Source organism: Saimiri boliviensis, chromosome 17 (assembly GCF_048565385.1).
Source record: "Saimiri boliviensis isolate mSaiBol1 chromosome 17, mSaiBol1.pri, whole genome shotgun sequence".
NCBI classification, from domain to species: Eukaryota; Metazoa; Chordata; class Mammalia; order Primates; family Cebidae; genus Saimiri; species Saimiri boliviensis.
Window position 1 is genome coordinate 69749790 of NC_133465.1, and position 13124 is coordinate 69762913.

General features: G+C 53.1%; 1 protein-coding gene across 2 annotated transcripts in view; it reads left to right on the forward strand.

Annotated features, from left to right (window-relative positions):
• The first annotated feature begins 4918 nt into the window (after window positions 1–4918).
• RNF213 (ring finger protein 213) overlaps window positions 4919–13124 on the forward strand; it is a 119828-nt gene continuing 111622 nt past the window's right edge. The window contains exons 1-2 of one of the 2 annotated variants that reach the window (XM_039477053.2): window positions 4919–4965; window positions 6931–7064. In XM_039477053.2, coding sequence (XP_039332987.2) covers window positions 6968–7064 — 97 coding nt within the window. In that variant the 5' untranslated portion in view covers window positions 4919–4965; window positions 6931–6967. Of the gene's footprint in view, window positions 4966–6809; window positions 7065–13124 lie in introns of those variants that run through there. The other variant, XM_039477054.2, reaches the window with a different exon arrangement.

Consider the following 13124-nt stretch of genomic DNA (forward strand, 5'->3'; position numbering starts at 1 on the left):
AGTGAACCTGTCCCAAAGCCCTGCTCACTGGGCCCCCTGCCTAGGCTTGTAAGGGCAGCAGTCCATGTGTGGCTTGCACCCACATGCCAAGTGCATCCATACTTCAACCTAGACGTTGTTCCTCCACAGGGATGGTGAAGGGAGCAGATTCACTGTGGCGGGCACCAGGCACTACCAGTTTCATAAATTTGCACACAAACTGACTCAGCAGTTACGCTTCTCAGAATCTACTCCAACATGCCAGAGTCAGTCTTCCGGGAAGCAGGCACACTTTTAAGAAGGGGGAAGAAACCTGAGCGTCTCAATCTGATAACGTCTTGACTGTAGGGGACTCGAATAATACCGTGGAATATTGTGCAGCAGTTAAATGAAATGAGGTGAAAACTGGGTGTGGCAGCTCACGCCTGTAATCCCAGCAATTTGGGAGGCCGAGGATGGTGATCGCTTAAGGTCAGGAGTTTGAGACCAGCCTGGCCAACATGACAAAACCCTGTCTCTAGTAAAAATACAAAAATTAGCTTGCTTCTGTGACAGAGTGAGACTCTGTCTCAAAAAAAAAAGAAAGGTGAAGCTTTTTAATTTTTGCTTATTTTTTTGAGACAGAGTCTCACTCTGTCACCAGGCTGGAGTGCAGTGGTGCGATCTCGGCTCACTGCAACCTCCGCCTCCCGGGTTCAAGTGTTTCTTCTGCTTCAGCCTCCTGAGTAGCTGGGACTACAGGTGTGCACCACCACAGCCGGCTAATTTTTTCTATTTCAGTAGAGACGGGGTTTCACCATGTTGGCCAGGATGTTTCTTGATCTCTTGACCTCATGATCTGCCTGCCTCGGACTTCCAAAGTGCTGAGATTACAGGCATGAGCCACCATGCCCAGCGGAAGCTTTTAACTTGTAACACTCATTTTGGGGTGGAAAAAAGCAAGTTGCTATTTGAGTGAACACACGGACTCAGCAATTCAATGATGTGTATAAGTTTAGGAAAGAGTTTTGCACTTTGGGAGGCTTGTAGTCCCAGCTACTCTGGAGGCTGAGGCAGGAGGATTGCTTGAGCCTGGGGGGTTAAGGCTGCGGTAAGCCATGATTGTGTCACTGCACTCCAGCCTGGGCAGTAGAATGAGACCCCGTCTCAAAAAAAGAGAGAGAGAGAGGAAGGGCGGGGGAGAGAGAGAGAGAGAGAGAGAGAGAGAGAAAGAAAAGAAAACAGAGTTGTTGCAGATGTAATTGAGTTAAAATGAGGCCGTGCTGGATGGGTGGGCCCCTGGTGTAGGATCAGGCTGGGCCTAAACCTGTATAAATGGTTTTTTTTTTGCAGTGGCTCGACCACTGGAAACGGCTCCTTGGCTCAAGTGACCCTCCTGCCTCAGCCTCCCAAGCAGCAAGGACCACAGGCATGAGCCATCATGCAGAGCAAATTTTTAATGTTTTTTTTTTGAGATGGAAGCTTGCTCTGTGGCCCAGGCTGGGGTGTAGTGGTTCGACCTTGGCTCACTGCAACCTCCTTGTCCCGGGCTCAAGAGATTCTCCATTCATACGTTTTAATGTATAAACCAAGCTGCACCCCAGCCACCTTGGGCACCTGTTCTCAGGACCTCCTGAGGTCATTGTTGAAAAACGTGCGTTTTGAATGAAGAGACCTTCCAAACAGGCTTTGTGTGAGCAACGTGGCTGTTTATTCACCTGGGGGCAGGTGGGCTAAGGCGGGAAACGGCATTAGCAAAGGGCAGTGGGAGAGGAGTTGGTTTTATAGGTTTGGGTAGTTTTTGGGGGGTGGGTGTTGCAGAGTAAGTTCAGTTACAGTGGTGGGGGTAGGGGCAGGGAGTATACATGACCACAAGTTCAGTTACAATGGCAGGGTGGGGTGAAAGGTATTTACGTTATCATAAGAACAGTTAAGATGGCAGGGTTGGGTGAGAAGTATTTACATTTTCATAAGAACAGTTAAGAGGGCAGGCAGGGTTGGGTGAGGGGCTTGTCGGGGAAGGTCCTGGGGTGATCAGGGACAGTGGCGCATGCAGGCAGGGGGTGGGGAGGCAAGCAGGACTTCAGCCTTTCAGACTCTAGGCTTGCATATGGAGACCTGACAGTCATGGTCACTCATATTTGGCTCAGAGTAGATCTCTTCAAATATTTTAGAGTCTGACTCATTTCAGCAACATGTTTAACCCCTCCAGTCTGGGGTCCTATGTTTCGGCAGCCTGGCAAACACACATAGCATATGATATATGGGAAGCTGTGTGCCAATAACCACCTCTCCCCCCAAGCTCCCTCCCCCTTTCTGCTGCCTGGGATGGAGATGATTCTTTGGGTGCCCTCTGCAAGGTTCTCTGAACTGGCTGCACCATAGGCCATACCCTAGTCAAGCCATGGCGACCCACTGATGGCGGGAACTCTCGACCAGCAGGAGGATTCCAACCTGAGTGGGGGGTACGCAGGAAGAAAAGGAGACAGACAAGCGGGGTCAGGAGGCTTGAGGAGTCAGTGCCCCAACGACAGCTTTATTTCTCAGAGGTTCTGAATATATACATTTTCCAGGCTCTTATTTAGGTCACTGCAAGAAGAAAAACACGTAGATAAATCACATACCATTCACAATATAGATGACAGATACACAATAGGTGATCATAAAGGGTAGTGATTATTTTTGGTGCTCTCATGCATGTTTTACGTGAAAACATTGTTCCTCGTGACTGCACATCCATCTGATTCTCCTTTAACTAGATTCTCCTTTGTATTCCCGATCCTTTCATCTCAAGTTCCTTCTTCTGGGGACTCTGCATATCACCACCCGTATTGTGAGACTCACTTTGCAAGATTTCACACGGGAGGGTTCCCAACACACTGACTCACACGTACACCACTGGATGGCCTCTGGTGTCCGTGTGAGAAAGTCTGAGGTAAGAAGAATGGCTAGCTCCTGCAAAGCCCAACTAACCGACCTTGCGACATTGTACCATTGTGCCTGCCTTAACTGATAACCCAACACGGTGACTCTGGACCTTGTGACACCCCCCCACCCTGGCAACACCCACCCCCTAGCTTGCAAAAACTGCCCTGAACTGTAACTTCCGTAGGTTTCCACTGCCTCCCCCAAACCTATAAAACCAGCTCCTATCCCACCACCCTCCCTTGACTCTGTTTTCAGACTCAGCCCGCCCGCACCCAGTGAAGAAACAGCCTTGTGCTCACACAAAGCCTGTTGAGGGGGTCTCTTCATTCAGAGCTCGCTTAACCCCCTCCAAAGCCATGGGGTGAAAACGGCCGAGCGGAGGAGGGCACCCTGCTGAGCAGCATTCCGGCCCAGCACTGTTCCTTACCTGGACAAGAGGCAGGGCTCCAGGGGCTTGTGTACCTGCTGCAGCAGCTGGTAGGGCTGTGCCAGGGGCAGACTGTGACCCCGGAGACAGCACTGTCCCACAGAAATATCATGCAGGCCACCAATATGAGCCACGCAAGTCATTTAAACGTTTCCACTAGTCATATAAAACGTCAAAAGACACAGTTGAAATTCACCGTTTAGTGGCAAGGCCTCTCTGTCACCCAGGCCAGAGAGCAGTTGTGCAGTCAGGATTGGTGGGAGGGAAAAACAGCTTTGGAGACCCAGCAAAGCCAGAGGACGACCACCCAGCATTCTAAACTGTCACCTTGGCTGGATGCAGTGGCCTGCCTGTAATCCCAGCACTTTGGGAAGCTGAAGGGGGTGGATTACCTGAGCTCAAGTGTTTGAGACCAGTCTGGCCAACATGGTGAAGCCCAGTCTCTGCTAAAACCACAAAAGTTAGCCGGGTGTGGTGGCGGCCGTCTGTAATCTCAGCCACTAGGGAGGCTGAGGCAAGAGAATCTCTTGAAGTGGGAGGTGGAGGTTGCAGTGAGCCAAGATCGCATCACTGCACTCAGCCTGGTGTATAGAGCGAGACTCTGTCTCCAAAATAGGAATAAAAATATAAAACGTCATCTTAAAATTAAAAATTTACCCTCAAGTTTTTGTCTGATAAGATGAGACAGATTTTGAGATAAGATCTTGATTTGTCATCCAGGCTGGAGTGCAGTAGTTCAATCACGGTTCACTGCAGCCTGGAGCTCCCTGGGCTCAAGCGATCCTCCCGCCTCAGCCTCTACAGGTGGGCTGCCGGGTAATGAAAAATGATTTTTTGTAAAGATGGGTTCTCCCTCTGTTGCTCAGGCTGCTGTCAGGTTTTAGAGCCAGAGGGAGTGGGGAGGGGGCGGGGTCCTTGTATTGTTCCCACCGTCCCTCAGGAGGGGTGGGCTGGCCAGGTTGTCGGACTAATTGTTGGCCACCGCCTCCCCGTAAGCAGGAGGAAATTGTTTCAGGATGAGGCTCCCCTCTGGTCTGCCACAGGGCAAGGGTTGGGCAGAGGGGCGCAGTGAGCAGAGAGGGACGGGATGAGGGGTGAGAGGGAAAGAAAGGAAAAGAACGTGGGTGATCTTAAAACGGAGGTCCCTGGCTACACCTTGAGCCTCACAGATGGGGAAACTGAGGCATGGGGGTTGGCGCGGGCCGGGGTGGCCTCTCCATCATCAGTGATTGAGCGCTCCGCGCGGGGCTGAGGGGTCTTCGGCGCCATCGGCTGAGCTGGTCCCTTAATCCGCAAAGACCCCACGTGGCGCGCTGGGGACTTCCAGGGCACCCGCCTGACGTCCCCTGGGCGGCTCCCGGACCCTGTCGGAGGTGCTGGGCGCCTGGGGAGGGGGCGCACCTGTCCCGCCCGACTCGGCTGCTCGCTCTGCCCGGCGGGAACCGCGGCCCCTTCCGCGCCCGCACCCGCGCGCCGCGCCCGAGACGCCTCCCCGGGCTAGGGGCACGGAGTCTCGGGGAGACGCCGCCGCCGGGGAATTCCGGCCACGCCTGCGCGGGCCCAACGGCGACGGGGGCGGGCCCAGGGCCGGGTGACCCGAGGGGCGACTGCGCGCGGCGGCTGGTGGCGGCGGCGAGCTCGGGGGGCGGCAGGTGCGAGCGGGCGGGGAGCAGGGGGGCCCGTGGGCGGGCGGGCCGGGTCCCCGGGGAGCGGCGCCTGCGTCCGGATGCCCCTCCCGGCCGGGCGGGGAGCAGGGGGGCCCCGTGGGCGGGCGGACCGGGTCCCCGGGGAGTAGCCGGGGCGTGGGCGGGTAGTGGACGGGGACGGCCCGACCGGGGCCTGCAGCTCCGTCCGGAATGCTGAGCCCGCACGAATGGCCACAGCTGAAAAGTGAAGTCGCAAAAAGAGACCCCTAACTTTTACGCGGGAGGCATCGCCGCCGGGAAGCCGCACCGCGCAGCGTCCTCCCAACTCGGCGAAAGTCGCCCGAGTGCGGGGGCTCAAGGCGAGGGTGGGCGCCCCTCCCGGATGCCGCCTGCAAGCCGGCGGGCGGGGTCCTGGGGCAGTCCGAGGCCGCAAGGGAAGGAGCTGGGCGAAGCTGGTAGCGAGCCTTCCCTGCCCCCCTCCCCGTTTACTTCGGTCATGGTTGGGGGATGGGCTTTGATTTGAGCGGCAGTGTCTGTGCGTGGCGGAAAAATGTCAGAGAAAAGGCAGGAAGTGAATTGAATGCATCAGTGTTGGCTGCCCAGGGTGCTGTCCTGAGTCTTTCAACCCCTAGGGCAGCAGATGGAACTGTAAGATGCTTTGTGGGCCGGGAGCGGTGGCTCAGGCTTGTAATCCCAGCATTTGGGAGGCCTAGGCGGAGGATCACCTGAGGTCTGGAGATTGTGACCAGCCTGGCCTATATGGTGAAACCCCGTCTCTACTGAAAACGCAAAAAATTAGCCGGGTGTGGTGGTGCACGCCTGTAATTCCACCTACTTGGGAGACTGAGGCCGGAGAATCAGTGGAACCCGGGAGGTGGAGGTTGCAGTGAGCTGAGATCGTGCCACTCCCCTACAACCTGGGTGACAGCTTCTCAGAACTGCTCCTGAGTCTGCGGTTTCTCTAAATTGCCATCGCAAAATTTGCCACACAGCCTGTTGTGGAGTGGCGTACATTAGTCTCCCACACAGGTGAAGCCAGGGAACCGCCACTCAGCACCTCATCCCTCCTTCAGGCCCTGCCTGCATGAACTTACCCAGTGACACCAAGACCCAGTGGGAGGAGAGGACAGGGCCAGAGCAGGGAGGGGCCTGAGTGTCCTTGTGGCTGCTGAAGGCACCGCTCAGCTGCCACTCTGGCCACTGCCCCATTGGAGTTTTTCTATTCGAAGCCAGAAGAAGGTGGTGGTGGGTGGGCCAGTGTGCCTGTGGCTTCTTACTGAGGAAGGAGAGAGTCAGCTCCTCCACTGTTAGGTGGCCAAGAGCCCAAATGCCATCTCCACTGTCACACTGGAGGTCAGAAGTGACCCTGGAGGCCGGGGGTGCTGGCCTGAGTCTTGGCTTTGGTCTGGACTGGCTGTGACCATCACCTTGGTTTGATGCCACTGCCACAGAGGCTGTTCTGAGGGCACGTGGTCAGTGCAGAGTGGGGTGCTTCGTGGACAGCAGCCCCTCCATTACTAGGAATCTGACTGCCTGCCCAGTAGCTCTTGGTCCCCTGCTCACCCCACATCACCTGGAGACAGGTGCTCTAGTCTCCTTTAGAGGATGAGCAGGGTGAGGCACCAGGAGGCTGAGAGGGCAGGCTGTGGGACCCCACTGGACAGCATGTGGCTGCCCCATGCCTGCCTGGAGTATCCCCTGTCCCCACCCGGCCCAACGTCGTCAGCAGCAGAGACGGTTCTAGGCTGACTCAGTGACTGCGAAAGCTTGGAAGCCACTATGGGGCAGCAGAGAGGGGGGAGGAGCCGGGCTTGGGATGTGCTCCTGCTGGGTTTCGATTAACCAGGGGACCCTCTGGGCTGCTGTGATTTCACTTTCCCAGAAAATGAAACCGAAGCTGTGGTCATGTGACAGGAAGCGTGGTATATAGCGGGCTGCCGGCAACGCCTGCTGCTCCTTTTGGATCTGCAGGTCACAGGCGCCGGTCCTGAGAGTCTGAGCGGGACACATGGAGTGCCCTTCGTGCCAGCATGTCTCCACGGAGAAATCTCCCAGGTTCTGCAGCCAGTGCGGAGGGAAGCTGCCTCCGGCAGCCCCTGTAGCAGGTGAGGCCCGGGTGCTGGTGGGGGCGGGGCCGGTGGGGACCCCCAGAGGCATCTCGCCTCCCTTCTAGGAAATGGAAATCCTGGCCAGCAGGCAGCCCAGGTGGGGCCCAGGTCCTTGGTGGCAACGGAGCGCTCAAGAAGTTTTGTCGCGGCCTCTGCTAGAGGTTTCCTCCGCTTTTGTAAAATTTCAGTTTCGTTTCCTAGAGAGAACTCAAGGGTTCTACCTCCCCTTGGGAACCATAAGTGTTTTGGGCTGAGCTGAGGGCTTCGTGGTGGGTTTCAGAGGCTGCTGCAGACGAGCAGAGTTCAAGGCTTTGCGGGGATGAGAGCTCTGCCAAGGGTTCGTTTGTGAGGGGCTGTGAGGGCCATGAGGGGGCCCCGGGACCTGCCCAGGCATCTCCCTGGCTCAGGAGGCTGGTGGACAGACAGGAGTGGGGCAGTGTCGGGCAGGCCCGTCTTGGGTCCATCCTCAATTTTGTTGGCTTCTGGGGCCTCAGACTGGTTCCCCTCCTCAGGGGTTTTAAACACCAACCCTATAACTAGCAGCCCCCAAGACCTTCAGCCTTTCTGTGTGCAAAGCCCAGCCCCACCTCCACTGATGAGGTCACCTTGTTCTTCCAGCTGCTTTTGCCTTGCCCGACCCACCACACTTGGGCCCTCTCCTTCCTCCGTGCAATGCAGACGCCCCTGCTGGTCTCCCCACCTCCACACAGTTCTGCTTATGCTCAGCACAGCAGACGATCAAACCACAGACCCCCTTCCCAGCACCCCCGCCCACCACGATGTAACTCAGGACAAGCAGCCTTTATGGTGGCCCACCCTATTCGTCCTGCTCCCTCTCCTGTCCCAGAGCCCACTGCCTCCTGGCTCTTCCTGGACACGTTGGGTATACTTCGACCACAGGGCCTTTGCACCACCCTTCCCCAGAGGGTGGCCCGGCTCCCTCCCTCCCCTTTCAGTCTTTGCCTAGCTGCTTGTTGTGGGGCCTCTCCAATGTAAGTTTAGGGGTTGGGGTGTGAGCCCCAGTCCTTCCACATTCTTTTTTTTGAGAGGGAATTTTGGCTTTTTTTTTTTTTGAGATGGAGTTTTGCTCTTTTTGCCCAGGCTGGAGCGCAATGGCACGATCTCGGCTCACCACAACCTCCACCTCCCAGATTCAAGGCATTCTCCTGCCTCAGCCTCCCACGTAGCTGGGATTACATGCGTGTGCCACCACGCCTGGCTAATTTTTGTATTTTTAGTAGAGACGGGATTTCACCACGATTGGTCAGGCTGGTCTCGAACTTGTGACCTTGTGATCTGCCTGCCTTGGCCTCCCAAAGTTCTGGGATTATAGGCATGAGCCACTGCGCCCGGCCGAGTTTTTGGCTTTTGTTGCCTAGGCTGGAGTGCAATGGCACAGTCGTGGCTCACCGCAATGTCTGCCTCCTGGGTTGAAGCGATTCTTCTGCCTCAGCCTCCAAGTAGCTGGGATTACAGATGTGCGTCACCACACCTGGCTCATTGTTGTAGTTTTAGTAGAGACGGGGTTTCGCCATGTTGGCCAGGCTGATCTCAAACTCCTGACCTCAGGTGATCTACCTGCCTTGGCCTCCCAAAGTGCTGAGATTATAGGCATGTCACCGCGCCCGGCCTAAGGGCTCTATTTCTATTAATAATAGTGCAGAGAGCACTGGTATTTCACAACATGAACTGTTTATAGAGGCATGCAAAGCAAATGCACTTGAGACTCCCAATTCACCACTTGTAAGAGGCCAGGAATTTGGTGTCTCTGTGTGTGATGCTTTTGAACATGTATCGAAAACCAAGAAATAGAATGATGCTGTGACGTTGCTCCCAGCGTCACTGAGAAAGTGGGGAAAAGAGTGAACTCAGGGATTCAGCGTCTGGGCTGCAGCTCTGCATAAATGATCTGAGAGTTTCTTGGTGTGCCCTGGGTCGGACTCTTCGCTCCTGTAGCCACAGGGTTGAAATTGTAGACAATGGAGCACCAGCTCTCAGGCGATTGGCTGAGTTACAACGAAGGCTGAGCTCTCAGCATGCTGGGTGTCTTCTTTGAAGGTGGGGGCACCTGGGTCAGATGCCGTCGTTCACATCTATAACCCCAGCATTTTTGGAGGCTGAGGTAGGAGCATCGCTTGAGCCCAGGAGTTTGAGACCAGCCTGGGCAATGTAGAAAGACTCCACCTCTACGTAAAAAGGAAAAAAAGTGAGGACATGAGGTGGCAAAGGATGGGATCATTCAAGTTGGGATAGGGACACGGGAAGACGCTGGCCAGGCTGGAGACGTTGGGTTCCCAAATGACAGAACTCTGGGTCAGGTTGAGTTTATGAGTGTGGGTCACTAGCAGAGATTGTGCATTTGGTGCTGCAGCTGGTGGCAGTAGGAAGGGCTCTGACCCTTTGTTTGGTTGGCTGAAACGTGGATCAAAAGGTGGCGACCTCGCTAGGCGTGGTGGCTCATGCCTGTAATCCCAGCACTTTGGGAGGTCGAGGTGGGTAGATCACTTGAGCCCAGGAGTTCAAGACTAGCCTAGGCAACATGGTGAAGCCCTATCTCTACAAAATAAAAATAAGAAAAAAACCCCACAGGAATTAGCTGGAGCAGGAGGATCGCTTGAGTCTGTGAAGTTGAGGCTGCAGTAAGCCATGATTGTCCCACTATACTCCAGCCTGGGTGATAGAGTGAGACCCTGTTTCAAAAAAAAAGGAAAGAAAAACGAAGCCTTATAGTGGTCTCTAAGTGCCCAAGTGAAAAGAAGAGTCTCATGCCTCTCACTTTATTTTTTTAAATTTTACTTCATTGTTTTGAGACAGACTCTTGCCCTGTCACCCAGGCTCACTGCGCCATCTAAGCTCACTGCAACCTCCACCTCCTGGGTCAAGCGATGTTCCTGCCTCAGCCTCCCAAGTAACTGGGATTGCAGGCATGCCACACCACCCTCAGTTCATTTGGAGGTTGCAGTGAGCCGAGATCACGCTGCTGCACTTCAACCTGGCCACAGAGCAAGACTTCATCTCAAAAAAAAGGTGCTACACCAGTGAACGCAAGTGATTAGAGAGTGAAAGAGCCTTATTGCTGATATGGAGAGAGTTTGAGAGGTGTGGAGAGATCAGACCAGCACAGCATTTCCTGAAGCCACAGCCGAATCCACAGCAAAGCCCTAACTCTTCAATTCTGTGCAGGCTGACAGAGTTGGGGAAGCTGCAGAGAAGAGTTTGAAGCTAGCAGAGGTTGGTTCCTGAGGTTTTAGGAAAGCAGTCATCGCCATAACATAAAGCGCAAGGTGAAGCCACGAGTGCTGGTGGATCTCCACAGGATCTGGCTGAGGTCATTGATGGAGGTCTTTCTTTCTCTTTCTTTCTCTTTTTCTTTCTTCTTTCTTCTCTTTCTCTCTCTCTTTCTTCTTGAGACGGAGTCTTGCTCTTTTGCCCAGGCTGGAGTGCAGTGGTGTGATCTCGGCTCACTGCAACCTCTGCCTCCCAGGTTCAAGCGATTCTCCTGCCTCAGCCTCCCAAGTAGCTGGGGCTACAGGTGCCTGCCACCACGCCTGGCTAATTTTTTGTATTTTTAGTAGAGACGGGGTTTCACCATGTTAGCCAGGATGGTCTTGATCTCCTGACCTTGTGATCTACCTGCCTCCACCTCCCAAAGTGCTGGGATTACAGGCATGAGCCACCACGCCTGGCAAACAGCAGATTTTCAATGCAGATGAAGCAGCATTGTATTGGATGACGATGGCATCTAGAACTTTCATAGCTAGAGAGAAGAAGTCAATGCCTGGCTTCAGAGCTTCAAAGGACAGGCTGACTCTCTTGGTAGGGTCTAAGGGAACTGACGACTTAAAAATGAGAGGCCATTTACCATTCAGAACATTCTAGGGCCCTTAAGAATGATGCCAATTCTGGCAGGGTGTGATGACTGTGAATGACCTTCACACATTAAGCCGGGGTGGGGGCGGGGGGGAGGGTGTTGGCCAGGCATGGTGGTTCACGCCTGTAATCTCAAAACTTTCGGAGGCCGACGAGGGTGAATCACCTGAGGTCAGGAGTTCAAGACCAACACTGCACGCCAGATGAGGTGACAGAGCAAGATTCTGTCTTAAGGAAAAAAAAAAAAAAAAAAGAGGCTGGGTGCAGTGGCTCATGCCTGTAATCCCGGCACTTTGCATGGCTGAGGCAGGTGGATCATGAGGTTAAGAGTTCAAGACCAGCTTGGCCAATATGGTGAAAGCCCGTCTCTGTTAAAAATACAAAAATTAGCCAGTCGTGGTGGCGGGCGCCTGTAATCCCTGCTACTTTGGAGGCTGAGGCAGGGAATTGCGTGAACCTGGCAGGTGGAGGTTACAGTGAGCAGAGATCAGGTCACTGCACTCCGGCCTGGGCGACAGAGCGAGACTCTGTCTGAAAAAAAAATTTTGTCAATCTACTCTGCCTGTGCTCTTGACATGGAACAGCACAGCCTGGGTGATAGCATGTGTTTACAGCGTTGGTCACTGAATATTGTTAAAGTCTCTTTTATGTTCTTTTAAAAATTAACACATAATAATTGTACATACTTATGAGATATGTAGTGATGTTTTGATACATGTAATGTACAGTGATCAGGGTAATTAGCATATCCATTGTCTGGAACAGTGATCATTCGTTTGTGTTAGGAACATTCATTATCCTCCTTCTAGCTATTTGACATTATGTAATACATTATTGCTAACCGTTGACATCTGCAGGGCTGTAGAGCACTACAATGCATTCCTCCCATCCAGCTGGAGTTGCCTATCCTTTAACAAATGTCTCCCTGTCCCCACAACTGTCCCCCTGCCCTTCCCAGCCTCTAGCATACTCTGTTCTACTTTTTGCTTCTATGAGATCAACTTTTTTTCAGCTTCCGTATAAGTGAGAACATGCAGGGTTGAACTTTCTGTTCCTGGCTTATTTCACTTAACATAATGATCTCCGGTTCCACCCCTGTTGCTGTGAATGATGGGATTTCTCTTCTTTTCTTCTTGTTTTTTTTTTTTTTCTTTTTTTGTGACAGGGTCTTGCTCTGTCTCCCAGACCGGAGTGCAGTGGCTGGTCCTCGGCACACTGCAACCTCCACCTTCTGGGTTCAAACAATTCTCCTGCCTCAGCCTCCCAGGTAGCTGGGGCTACAGGCGTGTGCCACCACGCCCCGCTAATTTTTGTATTTTTTAGTAGAGACAGGGTTGCTCCATGTTGGCCAGGCTGGTCTTGAACTCCTGACCTCAAGTGATCTACCTGCCTCTGCCTCCCAAAGTGCTGGGGTTATAGGCGTGAGCCATTTTCATTCTTTTTTAGGGATGAATAGTATTCCATTATGTATATGTACCACATTTCCTTTGTCATCCGTTGTTAGATAGTCAGGTGGGTTCCATATAGCGAACATGGGAGTGCACACGTCCTTTTGATAAACTGATTTTCTTTTCTTTGTATAAATGCCCATTAGGGAGATTGCTGGATCATATAGTAGTTCTAGTTGTAGTTTTTGTTTTGTTTTGTTTTTGTTTTGAGATGGAATCTCACTCTGTCACTCTGTCAGGCTAGAATGCAGTGGCCTGATCTTGGCCCACTGCAACCTCCGTTTCTAGGGTTCAAGTGTTTCTCCTGTCTCAGCCTCCTGAGTAGCTGGGACTACAGGTGTGCACCACTGTGCCCAGCTAATTTTTGTATTTTTTTTAAGAGACAGAGTTTCACCACGTTGGCCAGGCTGATCTGGAACTCCTGACCTCGTGATGTGCCTGCCTTGGCTTCCTGAAGCACTAAGTTTACAGGCGTGAACCACCACTTCCGTTCCCCTTCGTAGTTCTTTGAGGAAGCTCCGTATTATTCTCTGTAGTGGCTGTATTAGTGACATTCCCACCAAGTGTTTGAATTCCCTTTTCTCCACACCCTCACCAGTATTTATTATTATTTTTTGTTTTGATAGCCATTCTAACCGGGGTGAAATGAGACCTCATTGTGGTTTTGATTTGCATTTCCCTAATGATTCGTGATTTTTTTCATTTATTTCTTGGCCACATGTATGTCTTGTGAAAAAGT